We start from the raw sequence: 23,385 nt of genomic DNA on the forward strand, positions 1-23,385 counted from the left end.
TGTTCTATTAGCCAAGCTTGTTACCTCGTTTTTCAGCTCGTGAATTGAGTTTTTCATCTCTGTTTGATTTGTTTTTATAGTTTCAATTTCCTTGGACATATATTCTTTGTGTTCATTGAGTTGTTTTCTGAGCTCCCTAAATTGCCTTTCTGTGTTTTCTTGTATATCTCTGAGTATTTTTAGGATTTCTATCTTGAATTCTCTGTCATTTAACTCCAAGGTTTCCAATATATTAAATTTTTTCTCCATAGATTTTTCCTCATCTATCTGTGTTACCTCTCTTTCTTTTGTATCCATGATATTCGATTTTCATTTCCTTAATGGCATCTGAGGGTGGTTTTGTTGATAGTATTAATGAGATTTAATGAAGGATAAAAAGTTAAAAAAAATAAAAAATCGAAAAAAATTTTGTTTTTTAACAAAATTAATAATGAAATAAAGAAAAATAAAATAAAATAAAAATTAAAAAAAAGGAAATTATTCTCTCCCTCCTTTTTTCCTCTCCTCTCCTCTCCACTCTTTCTTGAGAAAATCTTGTGGTGAACTGTGAATTATATTGTATTAAATAGAACAAACAATGCCTGTAATGGAGGACCTGAATTGGGGAAAAGTAATAAAGCGGCAAAATAAATAAATAAATAAATAAATATAAAGGGGGGGATGGACCCACAGAAAGCAAATAAGGAAAAAATTTGGATTAAGAATAAAATGATTTGCATTTAGGTGTTGGTTGACTAAGAGTTATGATGAGAGGAATAAGAGGGAAACAGGAAAATGGGGGGACAAATTAAAAAATTACTATTGTATTTAGTGGAACAAGAGCTTGATAAAATGGAGAGCCAGGGATGGGAGCACTGCTAGTGAGTTAAAAAGGTGAAGTAAAAACCCCCCAAAATGCCACAAACATAAGTTTGAGTACCAGATAAGATAATTTGTTCATTATTGAGGTTTGAATGAGAGGAGACGTAAAGGAGAAAGGAAGAAACTAATATAGAGGGAGAAAGGAAAGAGAGAGAGAGAGAGAAAAAAAGATGGAACCATTAAAAGCAGAAAAAAGAAAAAAGAGGAGAGAGAGAGAGAGAGAGAGCGAGAGAGTTAAGGGGTTTGGAGTACAACCCTCATAGAGAGAAAGGAAGAGGAAAGAAAAGATAATGGGGAGTGACGTCACGGAAATGGCGCCGTGAGCAGCGCGTCCGACAGCTCTCCCCTAAATTACAACAAATTTATCAACTAGAAACAGAAAAATTTATCCTCGGAGCATTCCGGAGTTCCACACAAACTGATAGCGAAAGGACTGTTATCACTTGAATCTGAGAGACGAGGGTGTGGAGGAATCTACCACAGGGACGTTCTTTCAAACCGCAAGGAAGTGCGCCTGTGGTGAGTCAGCCCATATACTTGGGAACCGCGAGCCGCTGCCGCGAGCCACCACCGCGAGCCGCCACCGAGAGCCCCCGCGAGCCGCCGCCACGAGCGGCCTCGAGCCGCCACCACGAGCCCCCGCGAGCCGCCGCAGCGAGCCGCCGCGAGCAGCCGTGCGCGCGCCCGGTCCGGTTGAGCACCGCTGACGTTCCCAGCGGCCCGCACACTGCGAGTGGGGGTCGCTGGCCACCGGTGCCCGGAGCGCCCCATTCGCGCGCGTGCCTTGGGCATTCCACGTGCCCAGGGCGCCCTGCTGGCCCGCACACTCAGGGGGCTCCATTATCCTGCGCCTGGTGCGGTCCAGCCGCCAGCGGCGGGGCGAGCGAGAGAGGCTTGGGAGATTCTCTCCATGGGCGGGGCACCTCACCCAGCAATTCAAGCTAACAATCAAGCATTGGGGGAGGGGCGCGCGCAGGCAGCCTAAAATACCTTTGGAAGCACAGCTGCGACCCAATCACTGAAATTAGCTTAACCCATGAAATCTGCGCACCCTCGGTTCTAATTGATAAGATCTCTCTCAGTTCAGCGATCCAAGACAAGAGGCGTGATATTTTTTAGTGCCTCTCGCTAAAGGGGCGGGGGCAACTTCTGATTGATAGAGCCTCCATATTCAGGGATAAACGCTAACAAGAAGGACTTGGCAGATAATAAGGTCTATACTACACTAGTCGTAAGCAGAGACTAGTGCCTCTTCTTCCCTGCAAAAACAGGCTACAAAGTGTGGAAAGCCTGGGTTGAGAGGTCCAACTAAGTGATAGGCGCTGAACAGTCACCTTGACAACCATTGACTCCCACCCCCGCCTGATTACACTGGAGACCCTGACTGTCAGAGCCTTTCCCAAAGCCTTGCACTGAGTGGGGATAGAGTGGGGATTTCCCAGCTCTTTGAGCCTCTTACTCCCCAGGCAGAAGCAGTTGCAGCCTTATAGCTGGATCACCAGGCTGCTAATTCAGAAAGGGGGGACTAGGAGAGAGAATCCAGGAAAGCAAACTCTCTCATCGTTGGACCCTGCAAACGCCAACAAGCCTTTACTTCCAGCAAGACTAAAGCCAATTATATGACATTGCCATAGAATCCCATCAACTGCAAATCCCTACCTAAGAGTGACACAGGGGCAGAGCCTGGGGTACAGAGTCACCGACCAGGAAGAGGGAGAGAAAAGAAAAAGGAAGAAGTTAACCTCTCAAAATCAAGAAAAACCCACAGACTTTACAACTTGATCCACTAATTTTTTTTTGTTGTTGTTGTTGTTTGTTTCTTCTATCTTTTTGCCTTTATTTCCTCCACCTCGGTCCTTCTATTCTCTGCCCATCTTATGCTTCCCCTTTCTTGAACTACACTACCCATGAGTGAAATAGAAGACAAACAACTTGAGGCACAACAGAGAGAAGAAGAAAGAGACTCAAAAATAATAAAAACCGAGAAAGCCCTACAGGAATTGTCTGACTCCATCAGAAAGAATAACATAAGAATAATAGGTATATCAGAGGGAGAGGAGAAAGAAAATGGAATGGAGAATATACTCAAACAAATAATAAACGAGAACTTCCCAAGCCTGTGGAAGGAACTAAAGCCTCAAATTCAAGAAGCAAACAGAACACCGAGTTTTCTTAACCCCAACAAACCCACTCCAAGGCACATCATAATAAAGATGACACAAACCAATGACAAAGAAAAAATTCTCAAGGCAGCCAGGGAAAAGAAGAGTACAACATATAAAGGAAGGCCTATTAGATTATCATCAGATTTCTCAGCAGAAACTCTACAAGCTAGAAGAGAGTGGACCCCAATATTTAAAGCCCTGAAAGAGAGGAACTTTCAGCCAAGAATACTATACCCATCAAAGCTATCCTTCAAGTATGAAGGAGATATAAAAACATTCACAAATACAGAAAAGATGAGAGAATTTATCAACAGAAAGCCCCCACTCCAGGAAATACTAAAGGGGGTTTTCCAACCAGATTCAAAGAACAAAAGAAAACAACACCACAAGTAACAGCTCCACCAAGAACACAATAAAACCAAACTTAAACTGTGACAACAAAGGAAAAAAAGGTGGGAGAGGATGGAGATTAACAGTAGCAAAGGATGATGAAGTGCAGAAATACTTATAAGATAGGGTACTACAATGAATATGGTAGGTACCCTTTTCATTACTTAATGGTAACCACCCTTAAAAAAACCACCACAAAAACACTTGACTTGAAAAAGGTAGCAACAGAGGAAAGAAGTATGGAACACAAACAAACAAAAACAAATGATAGAAAAACAAAAGAGAAGAATCAAACTAGATACAAAACTAACAGAAAGCAATTTATAAAATGGCAGTAGGGAACCCACAAGTGTCAATAATTACACTAAATGTAAATGGATTAAACTTACCAATAAAAAGACACAGAGTAGCAGAATGGATTAAAAAAGAAAATCCAAATATATGCTGCCTACAAGAAACACATCTAAGCAACAAGGATAAAAACAAATTCAAAGTGAAAGGCTGGAAAACAATACTCCTAGCAAACAACACCCAAAAAAAAGCAGGTGTAGCAATACTCATATCTAATAATGCTGACTACAATACAGAAAAAGTACTCAGAGACAAAAATGGTCATTTCATAATGATTAAGGGGAAGTTGAATCAAGAAGACATAACAATCCTTAATATATATGCACCAAACCAAGGAGCACCAAAATATATAAGACAGCTACTTATTGACCTTAAAACAAAAACTAACAAAAATACAATCATACTTGGAGACCTCAATACACCGCTGACGGCTCTAGATCGGTCATCCAAACAGAGAATCAATAAAGATATAGTGGCCTTAAACGAAATACTAGAACACCTGGATATGATAGACATCTACAGGACACTTCATCCCAAAGCAACAGAGTATACATTTTTCTCTAGTGTACATGGAACATTCTCAAGAATTGACCATATGTTGGGCCACAAAGACAATATCAGCAAATTTAGAAAAATTGAAATTGTACCAAGCATATTTTCTGATCATAAAGCCTTGAAACTAGAATTCAACTGCAAAAAAGAGGAGGAAAACCCCACAAAAATGTGGAAACTAAACAACATACTTCTAAAAAATGAATGGGTCAAAGAAGAAATAAGCGCAGAAATCAAAAGATATATACAGACAAATGAAAATGAAAATACGACATATCAGAATCTCTGGGATGCAGCAAAAGCAGTAATAAGAGGAAAGTTCATATCACTTCAGGCCTATATGAACAAACAAGAGAGAGCCGAAGTAAACCACTTAACTTCACACCTTAAGGAACTAGAAAAAGAAGAACAAAGACAACCCAAAACCAGCCGAAGAAAGGAGATAATAAAAATCAGAGCAGAAATAAATGAAATAGAGAACAGAAAAACTATAGAAAAAATCAATAAAACAAGGAGCTGGTTCTTTGAAAAGATCAACAAAATTGACAAACCCTTGGCAAGACTCACCAAGGAAAAAAGACACAGGACTCAAATAAATAAAATCCAAAATGAAAGAGGAGAGATCACCACAGACATCATAGAAATACAAAGAATTATTGTAGAATACTATGAAAAATTATATGCCACCAAATACAACAATCTAGAAGAAATGGATAAATTCCTAGGACAATACAACCTTCCTAGACTGAGTCATGAAGAAGCAGAAAGCCTAAACAGACCAATCAGCAGGGAGGAAATAGAAAAAACTATTAAAAATCTCCCCAAAAATAAAAGTCCAGGCCCAGACGGTTATACTAGTGAATTCTATCAAACATTCAAAGAAGACTTGGTTCCTATTCTACTCAAAGTCTTCCAAAAAATTGAAGAAGAAGCAATACTTCCAAACACATTTTATGAGGCCAACATAACCCTCATACCAAAACCTGGCAGGGATGGCACAAAGAAAGAAAACTACAGACCAATATCTCTAATGAATACAGATGCTAAAATACTAAACAAAATACTGGCAAACCGAATACAACAACATATTAAAAAAATAATACATCATGATCAAGTGGGATTCATCCCAGAATCTCAAGGATGGTTCAACATACGCAAAACGGTTAACGTAATACACCATATCAACAAAACAAAGAACAAAAACCACATGATCTTATCAATAGACGCAGAAAAGGCTTTTGATAAAATACAACACAATTTTATGTTTAAGACTCTCAACAAAATGGGTATAGAAGGAAAATATCTCAACATGATAAAGGCCATATATGATAAACCATCAGCCAACATCCTATTAAACGGCCTAAAACTGAGGACTTTCTACCTTAAATCAAGAACAAGACAGGGTTGTCCACTCTCTCCACTCTTATTCAACGTGGTGCTAGAAGTTCTGGCCAGAGCAATCAGACAAGACAAAGAAATAAAAAGCATCCATATTGGAAAAGAAGAAGTAAAGCTATCACTTTTTGCTGATGATATGATCCTATACATCGAAAACCTGAAGGACTCCACAAAAAGATTATTAGAAACAATAAACCAATACAGTAAGGTCGCAGGATACAAAATTAACATACAAAAGTCCATAGCCTTTCTATATGCCAACAATGAAATATTAGAAAACAAACTCAAAAAAATAATCCCCTTCACGATTGCAACAAAAAAAATAAAATACCTAGGAATAAACATAACAAAGAACGTAAAGGACCTATATAATGAAAATTACTAAGCATTGTTAAGGGAAATTGAAAAAGATACAATGAGATGGAAAAATATTCCTTGTTCTTGGATAGGAAGAATAAATATAATCAAAATGGCCATATTACCCAAAGCAATATACAAATTTAATGCAATTCCCATCAAAATCCCTATGAGATTTTTTAAAGAAATGGAACAAAAAATCATCAGAATTATATGGAACTATAAAAACCCCTGAATAGCCAAAACAATCCTAAGGAAAAAGAATGAAGCTGGGGGCATTACAATACCTGACTTTAAACTATATTATAGGGCCACGATAATCAAAACAGCATGGTATTGGCAGAAAAATAGACACTCAGACCAATGGAACAGAATAGAAAGCCCAGAAATAAAACCACATATATATGGTCAAATAATCTTTGATAAAGGGGCCAACAACACACAATGGAGAAAAGAAAGCCTCTTCAACAAATGGTGTTGGGAAAACTGGAAAGCCACATGCAAAAGAATGAAACTCGACTACAGCCTGTGCCCGTGTACTAAAATTAATTCAAAATGGATCAAAGACCTAAATATAAGACCTGAAACAATAAAGTACATAGAAGAAGACATAGGTACTAAAATCATGGACCTGGGTTTTAAAGAACATTTTATGAACTTGACTCCAATGGCAAGAGAAGTGAAGGCAAAGATAAATGAATGGGACTACATCAGAATTAAAAGTTTTTGCTCAGCAAGAGAAACTGATATCAAAATAAACAGACAGCCAACTATATGGGAACTGATATTTTCAAACAACAGCTCAGATAAGGGCCTAATATCCAAAATTTACAAAGAACTCATAAAACTCAACAACAAACAAACAAACAATCCAATAAAAAAATGGGAAGAGGACATGAACAGACACTTCTCCCAGGAAGAGATACAAATGGCCAACAGATATATGAAAAGATGCTCAGCTTCATTAGTTATTAGAGAAATGCAAATCAAAACTACAATGAGATACCACCTCACTCCTGTTAGATTAGCTATTATCAACAAGACGGGTAATAGCAAATGTTGGAGAGGCTGTGGAGAAAAAGGAACCCTCATTCACTGTTGGTGGGACTGTAAAGTAGTACAACCATTATGGAGGAAAGTATGGTGGTTCCTCAAAAAACTGCAAATAGAACTACCTTATGACCCAGCAATCCCTCTACTGGGTATATACCCCCAAACCTCAGAAACATTGATACGTGAAGACACATGTAGCCCCATGTTCATTGCAGCACTGTTCACAGTGGCCAAGACATGGAAACAACCAAAAAGCCCTTCAATAGAAGACTGGATAAAGAAGATGTGGCACATATACACTATGGAATACTACTCAGCCATAAGAAATGATGACATCAGATCATTTACAGCAAAATGGTGGGATCTTGATAACATTATAAGGAGTGAAATAAGTAAATCAGAAAAAAACAAGAACTACATGATTCCATACATTGGTGGAACATAAAAATGAGACTAAGAGACATGGACAAGAGTGTGGTGGTTACCAAGGGTGGGGGGGGAGGGAGGACATGGGAGGGAGGGAGGGAGAGAGTTAGGGGGAGGGGGAGGGGCACAGAGAACTAGATAGAGGGTGACGGAGGACAATCTGACTTTGGGTGAGGGGTTTGCAACATAATTTGATGACAAAATAACCTAGACATGTTTTCTTTGAATATATGTACCCTGATTTATTAATGTCATCCCATTACCATTAATAAAAATTTATTAAAAAAAAAAAAAGTAAAAAAAAAGAAAAGAAAAGATAATGGGAGATGTAACACTTAATGAGTAGTGTAGTTCAAGGAGAGGAGAGAGTAAGACTGGTGAGAGTTAAACAACCAAATTGGAGGAGGAAAAAAAAATTCAAGGATGAAGATAAGAGAAACAAATGAACAAATATAATAAAATGGGATAGGTTATAAAGTCTGCAGATTATTCTTGCTTTTGAGAGGTTATCTTCTTGCTTTTTTTTTCTCTCCCTCTTCCAGGTCGGTGACTCTGTACCCCGGGTTCTGCCCCTTTGGCACGCTCAGGTAGAGGTTTGCAGTTGATAAGTCTCTATGGCGATGTCATGTATTGTGCTTTAGTCACGTTGGCAGTCGAGGCTCATTAGCATTTATAGGCTCCGACAGTGAGAGAGTCCGTGTTCCTGGAGCCTCTCTCCTAGTCTTTCCTTCCTCAATTAGTAGCCTGATAATCCAGCTATGGGGTTGCTGCTGCCTCTGCCTGGATAGTAAGAGGCTTAAAGAGCTGGCCACTCCCCACTCAATTCCCACTCAGCACAGGGCTCTGGGTAAGGCTCAGTCAGTCAGAGCTGTTAGCATAATCAGCCGGGGCTTCCGCACACTCAAAGACCTCTGGCTCTGCCACTCTGTCCGGTAACACGGGCGGGCACCCACTCCCAGGGCGCTTGGAGGAAACTCTCGCTCACTATCTGCGTGCGCAGACTAGGATGTCAGGCCACAAGACTCGCCCTCTGAGTGAAAGCCTCCGCCCGCACTGAAAAGTTCCAGCGTTGGAATTGGCTCTCACTCCGTCCCCGTGTGCAGCTTTTTCAAGGCGCTGGGGTGGCCTGAGATTCCCCTTTCGGCCCACTCAAAGGCCCCTGACTCTGCCCCTTTGTGGGATAACATGGGCTCCCAATCCTGAGGTGCTGGGAGGAGTCTCTTGCCCACTCTCTGTGCGCACCGACTAAGATATCAGGTCAGCCGCCTCACCCTCTGAGTGAAACCCCTCCCGCATGGACAAGTTCCAGCATTGGAATTAGTTCTCGCTCCCTTCCCGTGCGCAGCTCCCTCAGGGTGCTGGGGCAACCCGAGATTGCGCTTTTGGCCCACACAAAGGCCCCTGACTCTGCCTTTCTGTGGGATAACATGGGCGGGCACTGCCGAGGCACTCGGAGGAATCTCTCGCTCACTATCTGCATGTGCAGACCAGGATATCAGACCAGTGGCCTCACCCTCTGAGTGAAACCCCTCCTGCACAGAAAAGTTCCAGCGTTGGAATTAGTTCTCTCTCCCTCCCTGTACGTGGCTCCCCCAGGGCGCTGGGGCGGCCTGGAGATTCCACTTTCAGCTCACACAAATGCCTCTGACTCTGCCTCTCTGTGGGACAACACGGGCGCCCACTCCTGGGGCTTTGGAAGGAATCTCTCGCCCACTATCTGCGTGTGCCGACCAGGAGATCGGGTAAAATGGCTGCACCGCTTGTCTTTCTTTGTCTGTGTTTGGCGCGAGTGTTAGCTGTATTGCCTGGGTTGTCACAGGAACAGTTTTTCCTCGGCTTGGATCTCCGTGCCACAGCCTGGTTTGGCTGTTTGTGCCGTGGCCTGGATCTATTCACCCCCTTTGCCCGCCTTAGTTTCTATATTCTCAGTTTCCAGTGAAAGCCGCCCTGTTTAGGTTAGTGAGGAAGGTGGAGCATTTCTTACTCCCTATTTCCTTCAGGGTTTGGTTGTATATTTAGCCAATTTTTCGCTCGATCATACCTTCGGGTGTATTGCGAAACATCTGGAGGCTCCAAGGATAGGTTTTTCTGTTTCTGGTTGAAGATCTTGTTGAGTTTTGGGGGAGATTTATCGGTATCACATCCTACCCCGCCATTACTCTGATGTCATCTCCCCTCAATGTTCTTTTTGATGCTTACTAGCTCTTTCAGTTTTCATTGTGATCATCCATTGTTGCTCTAAGATATATGAGAATCCTAATAACCATTATTTTAAACTCTGCATTGGGTAGTTTGGTTACTTCCATTTCATTTAGTTTTTTTTTCTGGGGATTTCTTTTGTTGATTCATTTGGGTCTTGTTCCTTTGTTTGCCCATTTTGTCTTTGTATTGGATAGCTCTGCTCTTACTTTGAAATTTCTTGTGGTGTTCTTTATGAGGAAGATAGGCTCAGTGGTATTGACCTCCAGCTACCTGAATTCCTTGGTCTAGGAATGCTTCTTGAGGGTAGTATTTACCCTCTTGTTGTATCTGAGTATTGAATGCAGTTAGTCTTTTCATGGGTACATTTATTTCTTCAGGCTGGCTGGCTCTAAGAGTCAACCTTTGATCACATGTATTAAACACTGCGTGGTGTCTGTCCCGTTGGGTGTATTTATTTTCTGCAGTATCTTGTGCCTGTTGGAATTCTCCTTTGGGCATGCTGCTTATGCAGCTAGGTGAGTCTAGCTTTGATACTTTCTGCCACCCACTACTGGTTGTGCTGGTTCTGGGTCTCCTTGGGTTGGTGTCAGTCATTGTTTGTAATATGCTATGGATTATCTGTCTGGAGCTACTGCTCTCTTTGCTGTTTGTGTCTGCATTTTCTGTGCCAGAGGTGTGTGGGATGTGCCAACCTTTATATAAGAATCAGCTTCCTTTTGCTTAGAAATGACAATAGCTTTGTAAAAGCCCAAGCTCTGTAAGATTTGCCCCCACTTTTCAGCTGCTTCACCTCTTCTCATAGCTGCATGGTCTTCATCGAGCATCTTTTGTAGAAAGACTATAGTGTGGCCTGAAATTGGCCTGACCCCACGAAGTCCTCTACAGGTTGCAAGCTTGGTGGGTTAGGGAAGCTGAGGTTGAGAATACAATGATAGTGGGACCTCCTAGTTCATGGATCTCTTGGTCAGGAGCTCAGTTTGGGGAAAGTGGCCCCTACTCCACAGCCTAATCCCTCAGACATTGCTGGATACTCAAATTCTATTTCTCCCTAGCAAGGTGAGAAACTGGTTAAGATTGGGAGGGGCTGTCAGTTCATTCTGCAGAAGTTCTTCCAGCTGCTGAGACCCTAGTCTCAGGGAGAAAGACTGAAGACACTTCCTCTGGGGTTGAGTGTGCCTCCCTCAAAAAGTGGCTAAGCCCCTCAACCAGACCCAACAATAGGCTCACGGAAACCATACTTTGAATTTCCATGCTCCAGGCCTTTCTCCTTCTCCTGTGGAACCTAGCCTAGTGGGGCAAGACATCCAAAACCTGGACCAGCTTATTGTGGAGCTCTACCTTGTTCAGTGCATGTGAACTGCTGTGTTGCTGGTGATCACAGAAAACAGAACTTGCCTCAGCTGGGCCAAATGTCTGATAATCCCTCCCTTAGGACATACCACTAGCGTGGGTCGTTAGGTCCTGAACCAATGCTCTCTGCAGCTGGCCTCTGGATGTGTCATCCCTGGGCCTGCCTGGAGGGAATATGGTACAGACCAGTGGGGGACACTACCCGTGACTGGCCCTGAGCAATCTTCTTGGAGCTACAAGCAATCCAGTTTGTGGCTGCCTCTGCTGGACCTCGGTACACATGGAAATACCAAGCCAGGCACTGAGGCTGGCTTTTACTCACACTGGACCTGGGAAAAGGTCAGCAAAATGCCAAGGTTCCCTGAGACTGACCATCTGCAGCCTTTTTCTGCTGGCTGCTTGTTGGGCTGGGCCTCTGAAAAATCCTCTGGCAGAGTCTAACTCTGGGGAGATTCAGGGATTAGGAAGGAGGGTGGGTGTGTCTTCTGCCCTTGGCTCAGTGTGTCTGTCCAGTTTTTTTTCCACAGAGCTCAGTATGGTATGGCCCCCTGTAGTCTGGTGGGTGTGGCCTGAGACCCAGAGGTGTGGTCTGCCCACAGTCCAGACAGTTTCTACTGAATCTTCTGTGATGCAGAAGCACTCATCATAGACTCAAAAGAGTACAGGATAAATCTCTGAACTCAATACCAGAAAACTGAGTCACTGATGTGCCACTCTGCTACCTGGCTTAATTCTCAGAATGACAAAGTCTCCAAAGGGTGGGACAGGAGAAATTCCTAATGGTGAGGCAGTTGCTCGCTAGGCTGATGCCTCATGAAGGGGACTGCTCCGCCCAAGAAAGATGGTGACTGTGGTATTGGAGAATGACTTAGCACAGGGGTTTTGGTGGCTGTTGGCCATGGTCTTTCCCCCTGGGCTGCCAACTTCACACTCTTCCCATGTAACTCTTGTCCTCTCAGTCTTCCCCCAGCAGAACCTCAGGTAAGTGGCTGTGAACAAGATTTTCAGTGTGGATCCATACAGATGGAGCCTGTGACTCTGAGAGCTCTCATCTCTTTCTCACAGACAGAAACCTCGACTTTTTTCACTGTCAAATGCTGTGTGGGTGCCTCTTCTAGACTCTAGGGCTCTAGGCTGGGGTGCCAAGCTTGGGACTTAGGACCCTACCCTCTCAGGATGAACCTCCCTGTGGTGAGAGCCCCTCAAGGACCCTCCACCACAGCTTGCTCCTGGCAGCGGGGCAGACCTTTTTATGTCTCCATCCTTCCTACCAGTCTTGAAGTGGCTTCTTCTGTGATCCTTGGCTATAGACTCTTCATTTAGTCCTAAATTGGTTGGTTTTTCAAGATGATTGTTTTTAAACTTGTAATCTAATTTGGTCCTGGGAGGCAGTAGTTAGAATGTCTGCCTACTCCACAGCCATCTTAAAAAACTTGCGAGTTTCTTTTTTTTTACTACTTGAGCACAGCCTTTGAATTTAATAACCACACTGCTTAGATGACTGAGAAATTTATCAAAGGTTTTTTTATTTATGCACAACAATTTGGGATTGAAAATCAAAGTTATAATACAGAAATTATTCAGCAAACATTAACTGACCATTGCAGTTTTCAAATATGTAGTAATGTGAGCATCAGGCACCATGCTATGCAGGTGTTCTTTTTTTTTCTCACCATTTCAACATGCTGATATTTAAAGGTCTTTCCCACTCTCAATTTTCCAGAGAACAAAAGGGAAACTATAATGTTTTAGAACACCTGCTGGCTTTATAAGTTTTTCCCCCCAGGAATTCTTCTGGACACAAGGCTCATTTGACCTCGAACTGATAACATGCTTTAAGGCTAAAAAGATAGCAGAGTCAGCACTTTTATCTCACAACTCTGATATTCCATGGTTTAAACTGCTGTTCCCTGGATTGTGTACTCACTGACTGGAGTGGTAGTGAGTGTGCCTGTAAATGAAAGTCAGTGGATGCTTACATCCAACATGAAGAAATTTTCTTTGTAGCAAAACTCCTATAACTCATCACCTTTAAGAATCTAGCGTAAATTTTAGTTTCATAAGGTGTAGATTTGCAGAATCGTGATTTCTTCCCTATCTTCACTCTTCATTAGCTTCAGTGGGTTTTTCATTTTATTCTGATCAAAAGCCTATGGCTAAATAGCATGAAAAGTCTCAATGTTGCCTACTTTAAAGATAAGCATTTCCTTACAGTTTAATACATAAGTTTCTTATTAAACTATCAGAACCAAAAAACTACATATTCTTTAATATTTTATTTTGAAAAGAATAGTTTTAAAAATCACCAGTGGTGTAATCAAATCTGATCTTGTTTACAGCCTGGATTAAAATGTCCCTTTTTACCTCCTCATGTATCTTGTTCCAAAAACCAATCCTTCTTAGACTTGTAGAAATACCAGGTTTTGAACACCTAAGCATTTGTGTGTGTGTGTGTGTATGTGTGTGACAGACAGAGTCAGAGAGTGGGACAGATAGGGATAGGCAGACAGAAATGGAAGGGAGAGAGATGAGAAGCATCAATTTTTCATTGTGGAACCTTAGTTGTTCATTGATTCATTTCTCATATGTGCCTTGACCATGGGCCTTCAGCAGACCGAGTGACCCCTTGCTCGAGCCAGTGACCTTGGGCTCAAGCTGGTGAGCCTTGCTCAAACCAGATGAGCCTGCGCTCAAACTGGCGACCTCAGGGTCTCCAACCTGGGTTCTCTGCACCCCAGTCCGATGCTCTATCCACTGCGCCACCGCCTGGTCAGGCTGAACACCTAAGCTTTTTTTTTTATTATTTTAATTATTCATTTTAAAGAGGAGAGAGAGAGAGAGAGAGAGAGAGAGAGAGAGAAAGAAAGAGAGAAGGGGGGGTAGGAGCAGGAAGCATCAACTCCCATATGTGCTTTGACCAGACAAGTGCAGGGTTTCAAACTGGTGAGCTCAGCGTTCCAGGTTGATGCTTTATCCACTGTGCCACTACAGGTCAGGCAGAGCACCTAAGCTTTTATGAACCCCCTTTTTTAAAAAGCATGCACAGGGAACTGTGAAGATTCCAAGGTTGATAAAGGCAATGGTTCAGTGAGAAAAGATTATTTAATTTTTATTTTCTTTATTTGCTTGATAATGTTTTCTGAGTTGATTCAGTCTATAACCTGTCAAGTCTGTGTTAGTCTTACTTAGAACAGAATATGTTTAAATATTGCTATGTTTGGGAATCATTTTGCTATGAATATTTCTCCATCTCAGTGTTAGTAACATTTTTGTTACAATTTCAGAGGTGAGAAAATACACTTAAAAAAAAAGCAATTTGTAGCTGTCAATCAAGAACCATACAATGGTTTGAAATATCCATACAGCTAATTTATAAAAATTTGTAGCAGTCTGGAATGATTTTGACTTCCCTATATGAAAATGACTTTCTCTCTGATTTAATATAACATTATATAGTTTAAAATAAAAAGCTTTCTGAATAACTTAAAATATAAAGTAGATAAATGGATATTATTGATTTTTATAATGTTCATATGTTTTAGTAATTTGTTTTTTTTTACAATTTTATATAGAAAATAAAATTGAACAGGGTGACATTGATCAGTAATTTGTTTTTCAAAAAGAAAAACATGAGACAAAGAAAATAAAGATCTTTTACAATAAATCTTCAACTCTTGAAATGTTAATTGATTAATTCCTAAATATTTTATTTGAATAAATGTAAATAATGGAAGTTGTCATTGTGAGGAGGAAGTATTCTAGGATGTTCAGGTATTGTGAGTTTTGTTCAGATTCTAGTGCTCTTGTGATCATTGAGTATTACTGGTTTTTCAAGTCATCAAGCACATCTTGCTTTGTGATTTTGGTCCAAGCATGTGGGATTTCAGCTCTATTTCTAAAGTATTTATGATATTTTTCTTCTAGGTTTGATCTGAAGTGACAGATAAACCATTTCCAGTATGGCTGGGAGGATGAGTCTGGGGTGATGCTCCATGTGGCATATTTTCCTCCTGCCAGTCGATATTTCTTATATGGGAATTTGAGGTCATCATCCAAAATAAAATAATCCTTACTTGCTACAGAAGTAGTACAGCAGTCAATGGAAAACTCTTTTGTTTTATGCCAATACCGTCCATTGACAGCTTTAGAACGATGGAAAGGAACACTATGGTCTCCATCATGTGTAGGGATTGTGTTTGTACAAATTGCTCCACAGAAAGGACACTGTTCCCAGCAGCCACAGAGGTGTTGAGAGAGCATTTTCTGGATTTCAGAAACCATTTTTTCTGCAGGGATTTTAGCACACTCCTCTTCTACTGTGTCCATTGAGCGATTCAAAGCTTCACTCATGGCTTCTTTGAGAAAATCAATATCTTTTATTTCCTGGTGTTCAATGTTTATCAGGTTTTTCCGTGGAAAGATAAACTTACTGCCCAGTTGATCACAGAACAAATCCAACCATGCAGACACAGTGTTGCTTTCATCTTTAGCTATTGCTGTGGATTCATGAATAGCTGAGAGGATGGTGTTCTTGATGTCATCTAAGTTTATTTTTAAAAATTTCTTTATTTTTTTACTTCCTTGTTTATAAAAATATATTATAATACGGTCTTGAATGTAATTCTTAAAAAATGATTCTGGATTGTGAAAGTATTCCCAGTAATCATCAAAATTTTCTTTTTCTGCCAGAGAGATAAGAATGTGTTTCTCCAGGTTAGTCCTGTTTCCACTGAATTCAGGGCAGGTAGCTCGTATCTCCCCAGCAATTTTAAGGACCATTTCTTCCCATGTGGTGGTACAGACAGCAGGAGTGAGTTTGTTCCACAGAAAATCAACAAATGTAGTGATTGAGGTTGCTCCTTGACAAGAGATCTTAAAACTCATGAAGAAATCACCTTTTTTGTTTTCCAGATAGTTTACAGGATCATTTGCTTTTTTGAATGCCTCATGCATTTCTTTAAACCTTTTTGATGCTTTTTGGAATAAATACAAAGATAAGTCAATTTTATATTTACTTGTTAATCTGTATCTATCTTTAGTGAGTGCAGATTTCATTTCATCTTCTATTATTTTCAGGATTTCGTAGAAATAATTTCGATTGTAATCATATTGTTTTGTTTCAATGTTTTCAATATATTCAGAAAATTTTGAAACAATGTTGGAAGTGGTCCCCCTTATGGATTCTTCATCAGATATTTCTCTATGCCTTGAAAGTATGTGATATTTTTTGATCATTTTGACATGTTCATCAAAATTGATTTCAAACTCTTCCCCATAATTTTTATTTAGCATGTTCACCACATCATTCTCACTTTTAAAATATTCCAAAAGAGTTCCTTCAGAATCCACATCAATTTTAGGCTCTGTGACTGAAGAGAGAGTTGAGGACATGTTATCAACCCATGTTTTCCAAACTTCATTGAATTTCTGACATAGCTCTGTCTCACTCAATTCCTTGCCCTTTACAGTTAAAGCCAAGTCATGGCTTTTTTTCAATAATTCATTTTCATAAACTGACTTTTTGTTATCCAGTATTTCTTGATTCTTTTTATAACTAATATGTCCCTCAGCTTTATTTTTGCTCTCAAAAATAAGTGCCTCTTTAAGGTATATTAGCTTATTTTCAAAATTTGCTTTCCACTGAATCAGCATTTCACTATCTGGATCTTCATTAAAATATTTTTCAAGTTCTTGCTTGATGGCTTCATATTTTTCTGTAACTGTAACCTCATATATGCTCATGTTGAGTGTCTGGATTTTTTTATTCTCAATCTGGTAGATCAGCTGGTTATGCAAGTTTAGCACATGACTCCTCAGCTGCCAGGTCCACTTGTTATACATGGTTTCTAATTTGCTCATTGCCATGACCTCTCGGGTATTTCTGAAACTGAAAATAAAGTTCTCATTCACCAGGGCTCTCCACAAATCTTGAACTCGTAATTTTACATCTGATATCTTCATGATGCTTCCCCTAGATTCATGTTGGGCAGTCATAAAAATTCTAGATTTTAGTTCCTGAACATTGTGGCTGTAGTCAGGATTGGGAGGGGCCATTGGGGGATTGCCATCCCAGAGGTGAGCAAAGTAGTAGACATGAGTATTGACATCAAACTTAATGACATCACTGAAGCGGGTTACATCTGAGCACTGTTCTTGCTCAGCTGCTGCTGCTGCCATTTCATCTAGTCTCTGCTCTAACCGCATCCGTCCTTCCATAGTTTGTTCTTTAGCTGCGACTTCCCCCACGTTCTGATGGACAAAAAGGCAACTTGGGGAGATTTTTACTTGTTTCATTCTCATAAAGGCTTGGACAACTATTTGTAGAATGTCTTGCATTTCTGATGGATTTTCCCCAAAAATATTGACTAGAGTCAAGTTTCCAAGTCCAATAACAAAGGTTGCCAACTCATTGTCACCATTCTTGGATTCGTTGCTAAGTTCTGGGGCCCGAAGTCCTTCTGTGTCCACAACAAGGACAAATTCAAAGCCAAGTTCCTCTGTGAATGTCTCCTCCACCTTCAGGAGCTGCATGTAGGCCCCCCGGGTACACCTGCCAGCACTGACAGTGAACTGCAGCCCAAACAGTGCATTCAGCAAGGTGGACTTTCCTGAGCTCTGTAGGCCAAGGACAGAGAGAACAAACAGCCGTTTGTTTCCAAGTTTCTCAGAGAGCTTGTCAAAAAGAGCTGCCACCCACTTTAGAGGCACATATGAAACATTTCCATCCATCAACTCAATGGGAACACCAGATATCAGCAGATCTGCAGCAATCATGGGGAGGGACTGTAAAAGGTCCCTCCCCATATCTTTTGTGGAGGAAGCTTCTTCCAGAGCTTCATAGATCTGGCCCACTTCTCTAAGAAGTTGATCAATTCCCAAGGTACAGTCATTAATCTGTAGGGAGATAGCTTCTATATCTTTTTGCCAAACTGTCAGGTTGTTGCTATTTGGTGCCTTTTTCTTTTCTGTTTGGGTCAGTGACCACAAAGAGTTTTTCTTTTCATTCAGTTTTTCTAAGTGTCCTGCAGTCAGGTTGTCCAAAAACACACTCAGCCATTGCAAAAAGTAGAGTTTTGTTTTCATTTCTGAATTGTTTTGGAGAATTTCAAGGACAGGTTGAATTAAATCATTGAGAGGGAAGGCTGTGGCTAACTGTTGACTCCGTATTCTTTGTTTTTCTGTCTCAATCTCACTCTTGTGTTGTTCAATGCTCCGATTCCCCTTTTCTCTCAGGTGATAAAGTTCTTTGTCCTTTTTACACCAAAGATGCCACAGGTCTCCCTGAAGGGGTAGTAAGTTTTTCTTCACCTGAGATATATTCATTTTTTTCAGTAGGTCCATTAGGACCTCTGCCTTTTCTTTGGCCTCCTGGCATTCTCTCTGGTCTTCGTCAATGAGGAATCCTTGCTTGCGAGCAATCAAGGCACATTTCTCTAAGCTGAGAGAAGTGTCTGAGAGCTCTAGCAAATGTTTGATCATAGTAGCAAGCTCTTCTGTTAATTCTGCCTCATTTCTGTTCTTGATTCCAATTCTCACTTTTTTGCCGAAATTACTAGCCATGCATTTTTCTTTGTTTTCAAGCAAACAGATCAAAGGTCTTGGTGACTGACTTAGGTCATAGAGAATCTTTCGATTTTCTTTATTGTCATCAGTAGTGGACATAAGAACCACAAAGACAGAAGAGACCTCCTGCAGAAAGGAGAGTTGTTTCTTATGTTCTTTTGCATCTCCATGGAGATTGGTAAAGGTCAGGCAGTTGTCAAATCTGTCTTCCTCTCTTCCCCCAGGACAGAACCAGCAGACTTCCACCACACCCCTCATCAAGCGACAGTCTTTCGTGCTATTTCTGCAATGTCGGTGGAAAAAAACATCATGTTTATGCTTACTGAGAAGACAGTTCATAATCTGAGATTTGGAAGCCGAGAAGCCATTTCCAACTCTAATAAAAGACACAATGGGGGCAGAGACACGACACATCTGCTTATTCTTGTAATTAATTTTCTCCTCTGTTGGTGATTTCCTGGTTTCTTGCCAGCTTCTTCTAATTTGACTGAGTGACAAAAAAGAGAATTCAATTTGAGGATTGCAGGGATTAGGTATGAGAAGGGGGAGGGCAAACTGACAAAGGGAAAGCTTGGTCAAAATATATTGTCTGGCAAAATCATCTGCACAGTGAAGAATTGCCATCTGAATATCCATAGGGTGGATATGGGGCCTAGGATTAGTGGCTGGAGGAGTAGTAGTGGGAGTATCCCTGTCTTCAAACATGTCTTCGTATGGATTAAAGTCCTCATTTTCTTGATTCAAGGCCCTTGGATAGTCTTGATTCTGTGTGTTTTTATCACATCTAAAGACCAGGTATCTCATTCCATAATCCAGCATCAGTAGCTTCTGCAGAAAATAGAATGGAAGCTCCTGTTCAGAGCTGGGTTGGGTGTTGTACACAGAAATCTTGTAGATCAGATGGAAGTCAGTTCTGCTCATTTGTTTTGGGTAGTAATTTTCTAGGCCTAGACGCTGGAGTAATTCTAGGAAGCCTCCATCTTCCATGACTTCCCATTCGCTATTTTCATTATCATTTGTTTCATGGGGTTGTTTCTTTTCATTGAAATTACTTTGTAAATTTTTGCTCATCTCACTTATTTGCGGTGAAGAGCTGGTAGCTTCATATTTACCATCAATGAGCAATCTCAGGTCTTTCTCTAGGTTTTTCCAGTCATGATCTGCTTCAAGTTTGGTAAGGATATGTACAACTTCTTTTGACAAAGATTGGCCCATGTGTTGTCTTATGAATGCCAAGCGTTGAGTTTTCTCCTCTGGAGAAAGAGCTGTGACTCCAATGGTAGCAGTAAGACCCATGAGAACCAAGAATGCCTGAGCCCTGTAAGTGCAAATATTTTTGAGCTCTCGGTATTTATCTTGGGCAGTTTCCATTTCACTCAATAAGAAGTCTAACTCCTTATACTCCAGGAGATGCTGAAACTTACTCTTATCTACGTGATATCCTGCACCAGCTGCAATGAAACTTAGCAAGAGCTCTGTGTCTGTCTGCTGTGTTTCTCGGAGGTATTTCAAAAAGCAGTGAAGAGACAGGCTGACCTCATAAGTAGCTTTTCTCTGAGCTTCCTCTACTGTTTCTGCAGACTCAGATTTGGCCTTCACTTCCATGAGGTCATTCTGAGCTTCCTGTAAGATTTTAGTTAATTCTGAAAATCGGGAGATGTTGATGTGCTCTTTTTCTGACTCTGGTTGGAAGATCCACTGCATGATGGAATGAGTTTCGGGAAAGTCCTTCACTCTGTAGATGTGAGGATCCAAAAGGATTCGCAACTGAGTTTTAATAATTTTAGTTTTATAAATGAAAGATGTTTTGCAAAAGTTGAAAGTTTTTACCAGAAAATTCTGCAGACCCTTATCCATGAGGCATATGTTAGCCCAAGTGTCATAACATTCTATTTTTTGACTTGACATTTGCATGAAATTTATCAGTTTGTTAAGTTGTTCTTCAGGATTAGTTACCTCCCAGGATTTCACATCCTCTAGGAAAACCTTAGCCTCTTTCCCAACACTCAGTAATTCTTCTCCATCCTGGATCTGGGCAGTGAGGCCAGTCAGAGCACTGTAGCTGTCTTTCATTAAGTTAGCTACCTGAAGAGGATCCTTAAAATCACTTCTGTGGCTGGAGAGGATGATGTCCCAAATGGGCACCAACTGAAGGCCTCGGTCAATGACACACCAGGTTTGATTTATGGCAACTAGGCCAGCTTTCCACTGGGAAAAACCATTTGCTTCTGGTGGGCCCCCTGTTTGGGACACACATAAGTTGACTTGGATTTGGAAATTTTGGAAAACTGTGCTTTGAGGGACTATTCTTGAATGAGAATCTGATACAGCCATACCTTCAGAAACTTTCACTCCCAAGCCAGGGTAGCTACTGTTTACAAATCTGTTCAGGGCTTCTCTTGTCTGCTGTTTTACTTCTGCCAGCTGCTCATTTTGAAAACCCTCTGAAATGGCTTTCCACCAGTAAATTCCTCCCAGGTGCACTGGGCCCTGGCTAGCATGAGATCCAAACCTGTGGAAGAAAGCTTCAGTCCTGTGCCTTAGTAAGGAAAGTCTGTATGGGCCTTCAAGCTGACCCAGAATGTTTTCAATGCCTTTCAATTCCTGGAGAGCAGCCTTGGAGAACTGGAGCTGATCGATGGAAAAGTAGCAGGAGGCAAGTGGGACATAGCTAAACTGGGTAGAGCAGAAATAAGAGTGCTCAGAACATGGTTGTTGGGTTGCCTTGCATTCTGGATGTTTGCTGTCATCCATATCATCTTCCAAGCTACACCCCCAACCTTTGCCCTTGCCTGAGGCAGTTACACTGAAGCCCAGTTTTTCCATTGTCTGGGTGAACATGGCTTCTGCTTGAGAAGATGTAAATTCCTTTTTATCCATCCGTGTGCCCTGCTCAGGGCCAAAGAGTAAGAACTTCTTGGGGACACTGAGTAGTAGTTCTCTCCTTTCTAGAAGGCTTCTGTGGTAGCTGGTTTTGTAAATTCCCTGCAGGGCCAGCCCTCCAGATGCCCATCTCACCAGATCTGTGTCTGGGAGGTTTTGCCTGTGAGACAGTGTGCTCTCCAAGGGATTGTGTTGTCTCTGCATGTTTTCCACAACTCTTAGGGATTTTTCAGCGAGTGGCCAGTACTTTTTGGGAGTCCTCATTGCCTGCTTCAGCTCTGCCTCTTCCTCCCTCACTGCCTTTTCTTGTTGTTGCTCCCCTTCTGATTTGAAGTCGTTTAGCTCTTGCAGTGGATGCTCTACCTTTTTCTGCTTTTCCTGTATCATTTCCATCTGAGATTCCTGTAACTCTGAAAGGCTATTTGACTGTGACAAGTTAAGTAGCTTCTCTAGGGCCCCTTTCTCCCAGGAATGCTGTGACTGGGATTTCAGTTCCTGGAGGTCCTTTCTGTCTAGGTGTTGCAAGGTCTGGGCACCGGTCACATCCAGGTGTTCCAGCAGCTTCGGCAACCAGTACTCAACTGCCAGTCCTACTTCTCTCAGCATTTCTTGGAGATCTTGCTTCCTTTTGCTTCTGAGCAGGGGCTCATCATTGGTGGACTCTGCTCTGTCCATAGCTGTGAAAAGTAAAGACACTAGTTATATTATATCATGACATTAGGAAGTCTTAGCCACATGGCCAAAATAATGAGTCTACTAAAGATGCAAATCTTTAAGGCTTTTTTATTTCCTCTTTTCATTCTTTCAACAAAGCCTTTTCATTAACATTTTAAAATTTGTGTGTGTGTGTAGGTGTGTGTGTGTGCATGTGTAAGACATCTTTGTGTGGTATCTCAATGTGTGAACTGCTTTTTTTAGTTGCCATGTGAGTTGAAACTTAATAGCCTGGCTTTTGGCAATTTCTGTAACAGAATCAATTGTATGTAGAGCATTAAGTGAAGTGTTGCATTTTAAAACTATGCAAGAGTTGAATAGGTTGATGTTTATCTTAAAAACTACAGTGGCACCACCAATTATTATTCCTCAATTAGTTTCTGTCAAACGTGTATTGAATGATTTCATCCTGTCTCTGTTAACCCTTATTAGTCTCTTTCATAGTTATTTACTATTCTGTCCTTTAAAGTGCACTGTCTATATTTCTTCTTTTACCTTTTTATTTTGAAATTTAATTTAATGGGTTGACATTCATCAATAAAGTACATAGGTTTTAAATGAACATCTATATACTATTTGAAGTCTTCACTGAGTCCTGTGTACATCACTCAAAGTCAAAACTTTTCCCATCAACATATATTTATCCCTCTTTACTCCCCATCCCTCCCACTCCCCCAGGTAATCGTTTCACTTTTATCCATGTCCATGAGTCTCAGTTTTATATCCCACCTTTGTGTAAAATCATATAGTTCTTAGCTTATCCTGATTTACTTATTTCACTTAGCATAATGTTCCCAAGGTCCATCCATGTTGTCAAAAATGGCAACGTCATCATTTCTTATGAATGAGTAGTATTTCACATATATATGTACCTCATCTTCTTTATCCAATCCTCCTCTATTGAGGGACACTTTGGTTATTTCCATGTTTTGGCCACTGTGAATAATGCTGTGATTAACATGAGGGTCCATGAGGTTTTGCATACCAATATTTTTGAGTTTGGGGGTAGATACCCAGTAAAGGGATTGCTGGGTCATATGGTAATTATATTCTTAATTTTTTTGAGGTACTACCATACTGTTTTCCATAACAGTTGTACTAATTTGCATTCCACCAGCTG

At 41.0% G+C, this 23,385-nt stretch overlaps 1 protein-coding gene across 10 annotated transcripts in view; it reads right to left on the minus strand.

The window, feature by feature from the left end:
• Nucleotides 1-12,616: 12,616 nt before the first annotated feature.
• The window catches only part of LOC136318484 (interferon-induced very large GTPase 1-like), a 43,210-nt gene continuing 32,441 nt past the window's right edge, over nt 12,617-23,385 (minus strand). For all 10 annotated transcript variants that reach the window (XM_066250848.1, XM_066250845.1, XM_066250842.1 and 7 more), the window contains one exon: nt 12,617-22,228. In XM_066250848.1, the coding sequence (XP_066106945.1) occupies nt 14,925-22,226 (7,302 nt within the window). In that variant the 5' untranslated portion in view covers nt 22,227-22,228 and the 3' untranslated portion in view covers nt 12,617-14,924. The remainder of the gene's footprint in view (nt 22,229-23,385) is intronic.

The sequence above is a fragment of the Saccopteryx bilineata genome, chromosome 1, assembly GCF_036850765.1.
Source record: "Saccopteryx bilineata isolate mSacBil1 chromosome 1, mSacBil1_pri_phased_curated, whole genome shotgun sequence".
NCBI classification, from domain to species: Eukaryota; Metazoa; Chordata; class Mammalia; order Chiroptera; family Emballonuridae; genus Saccopteryx; species Saccopteryx bilineata.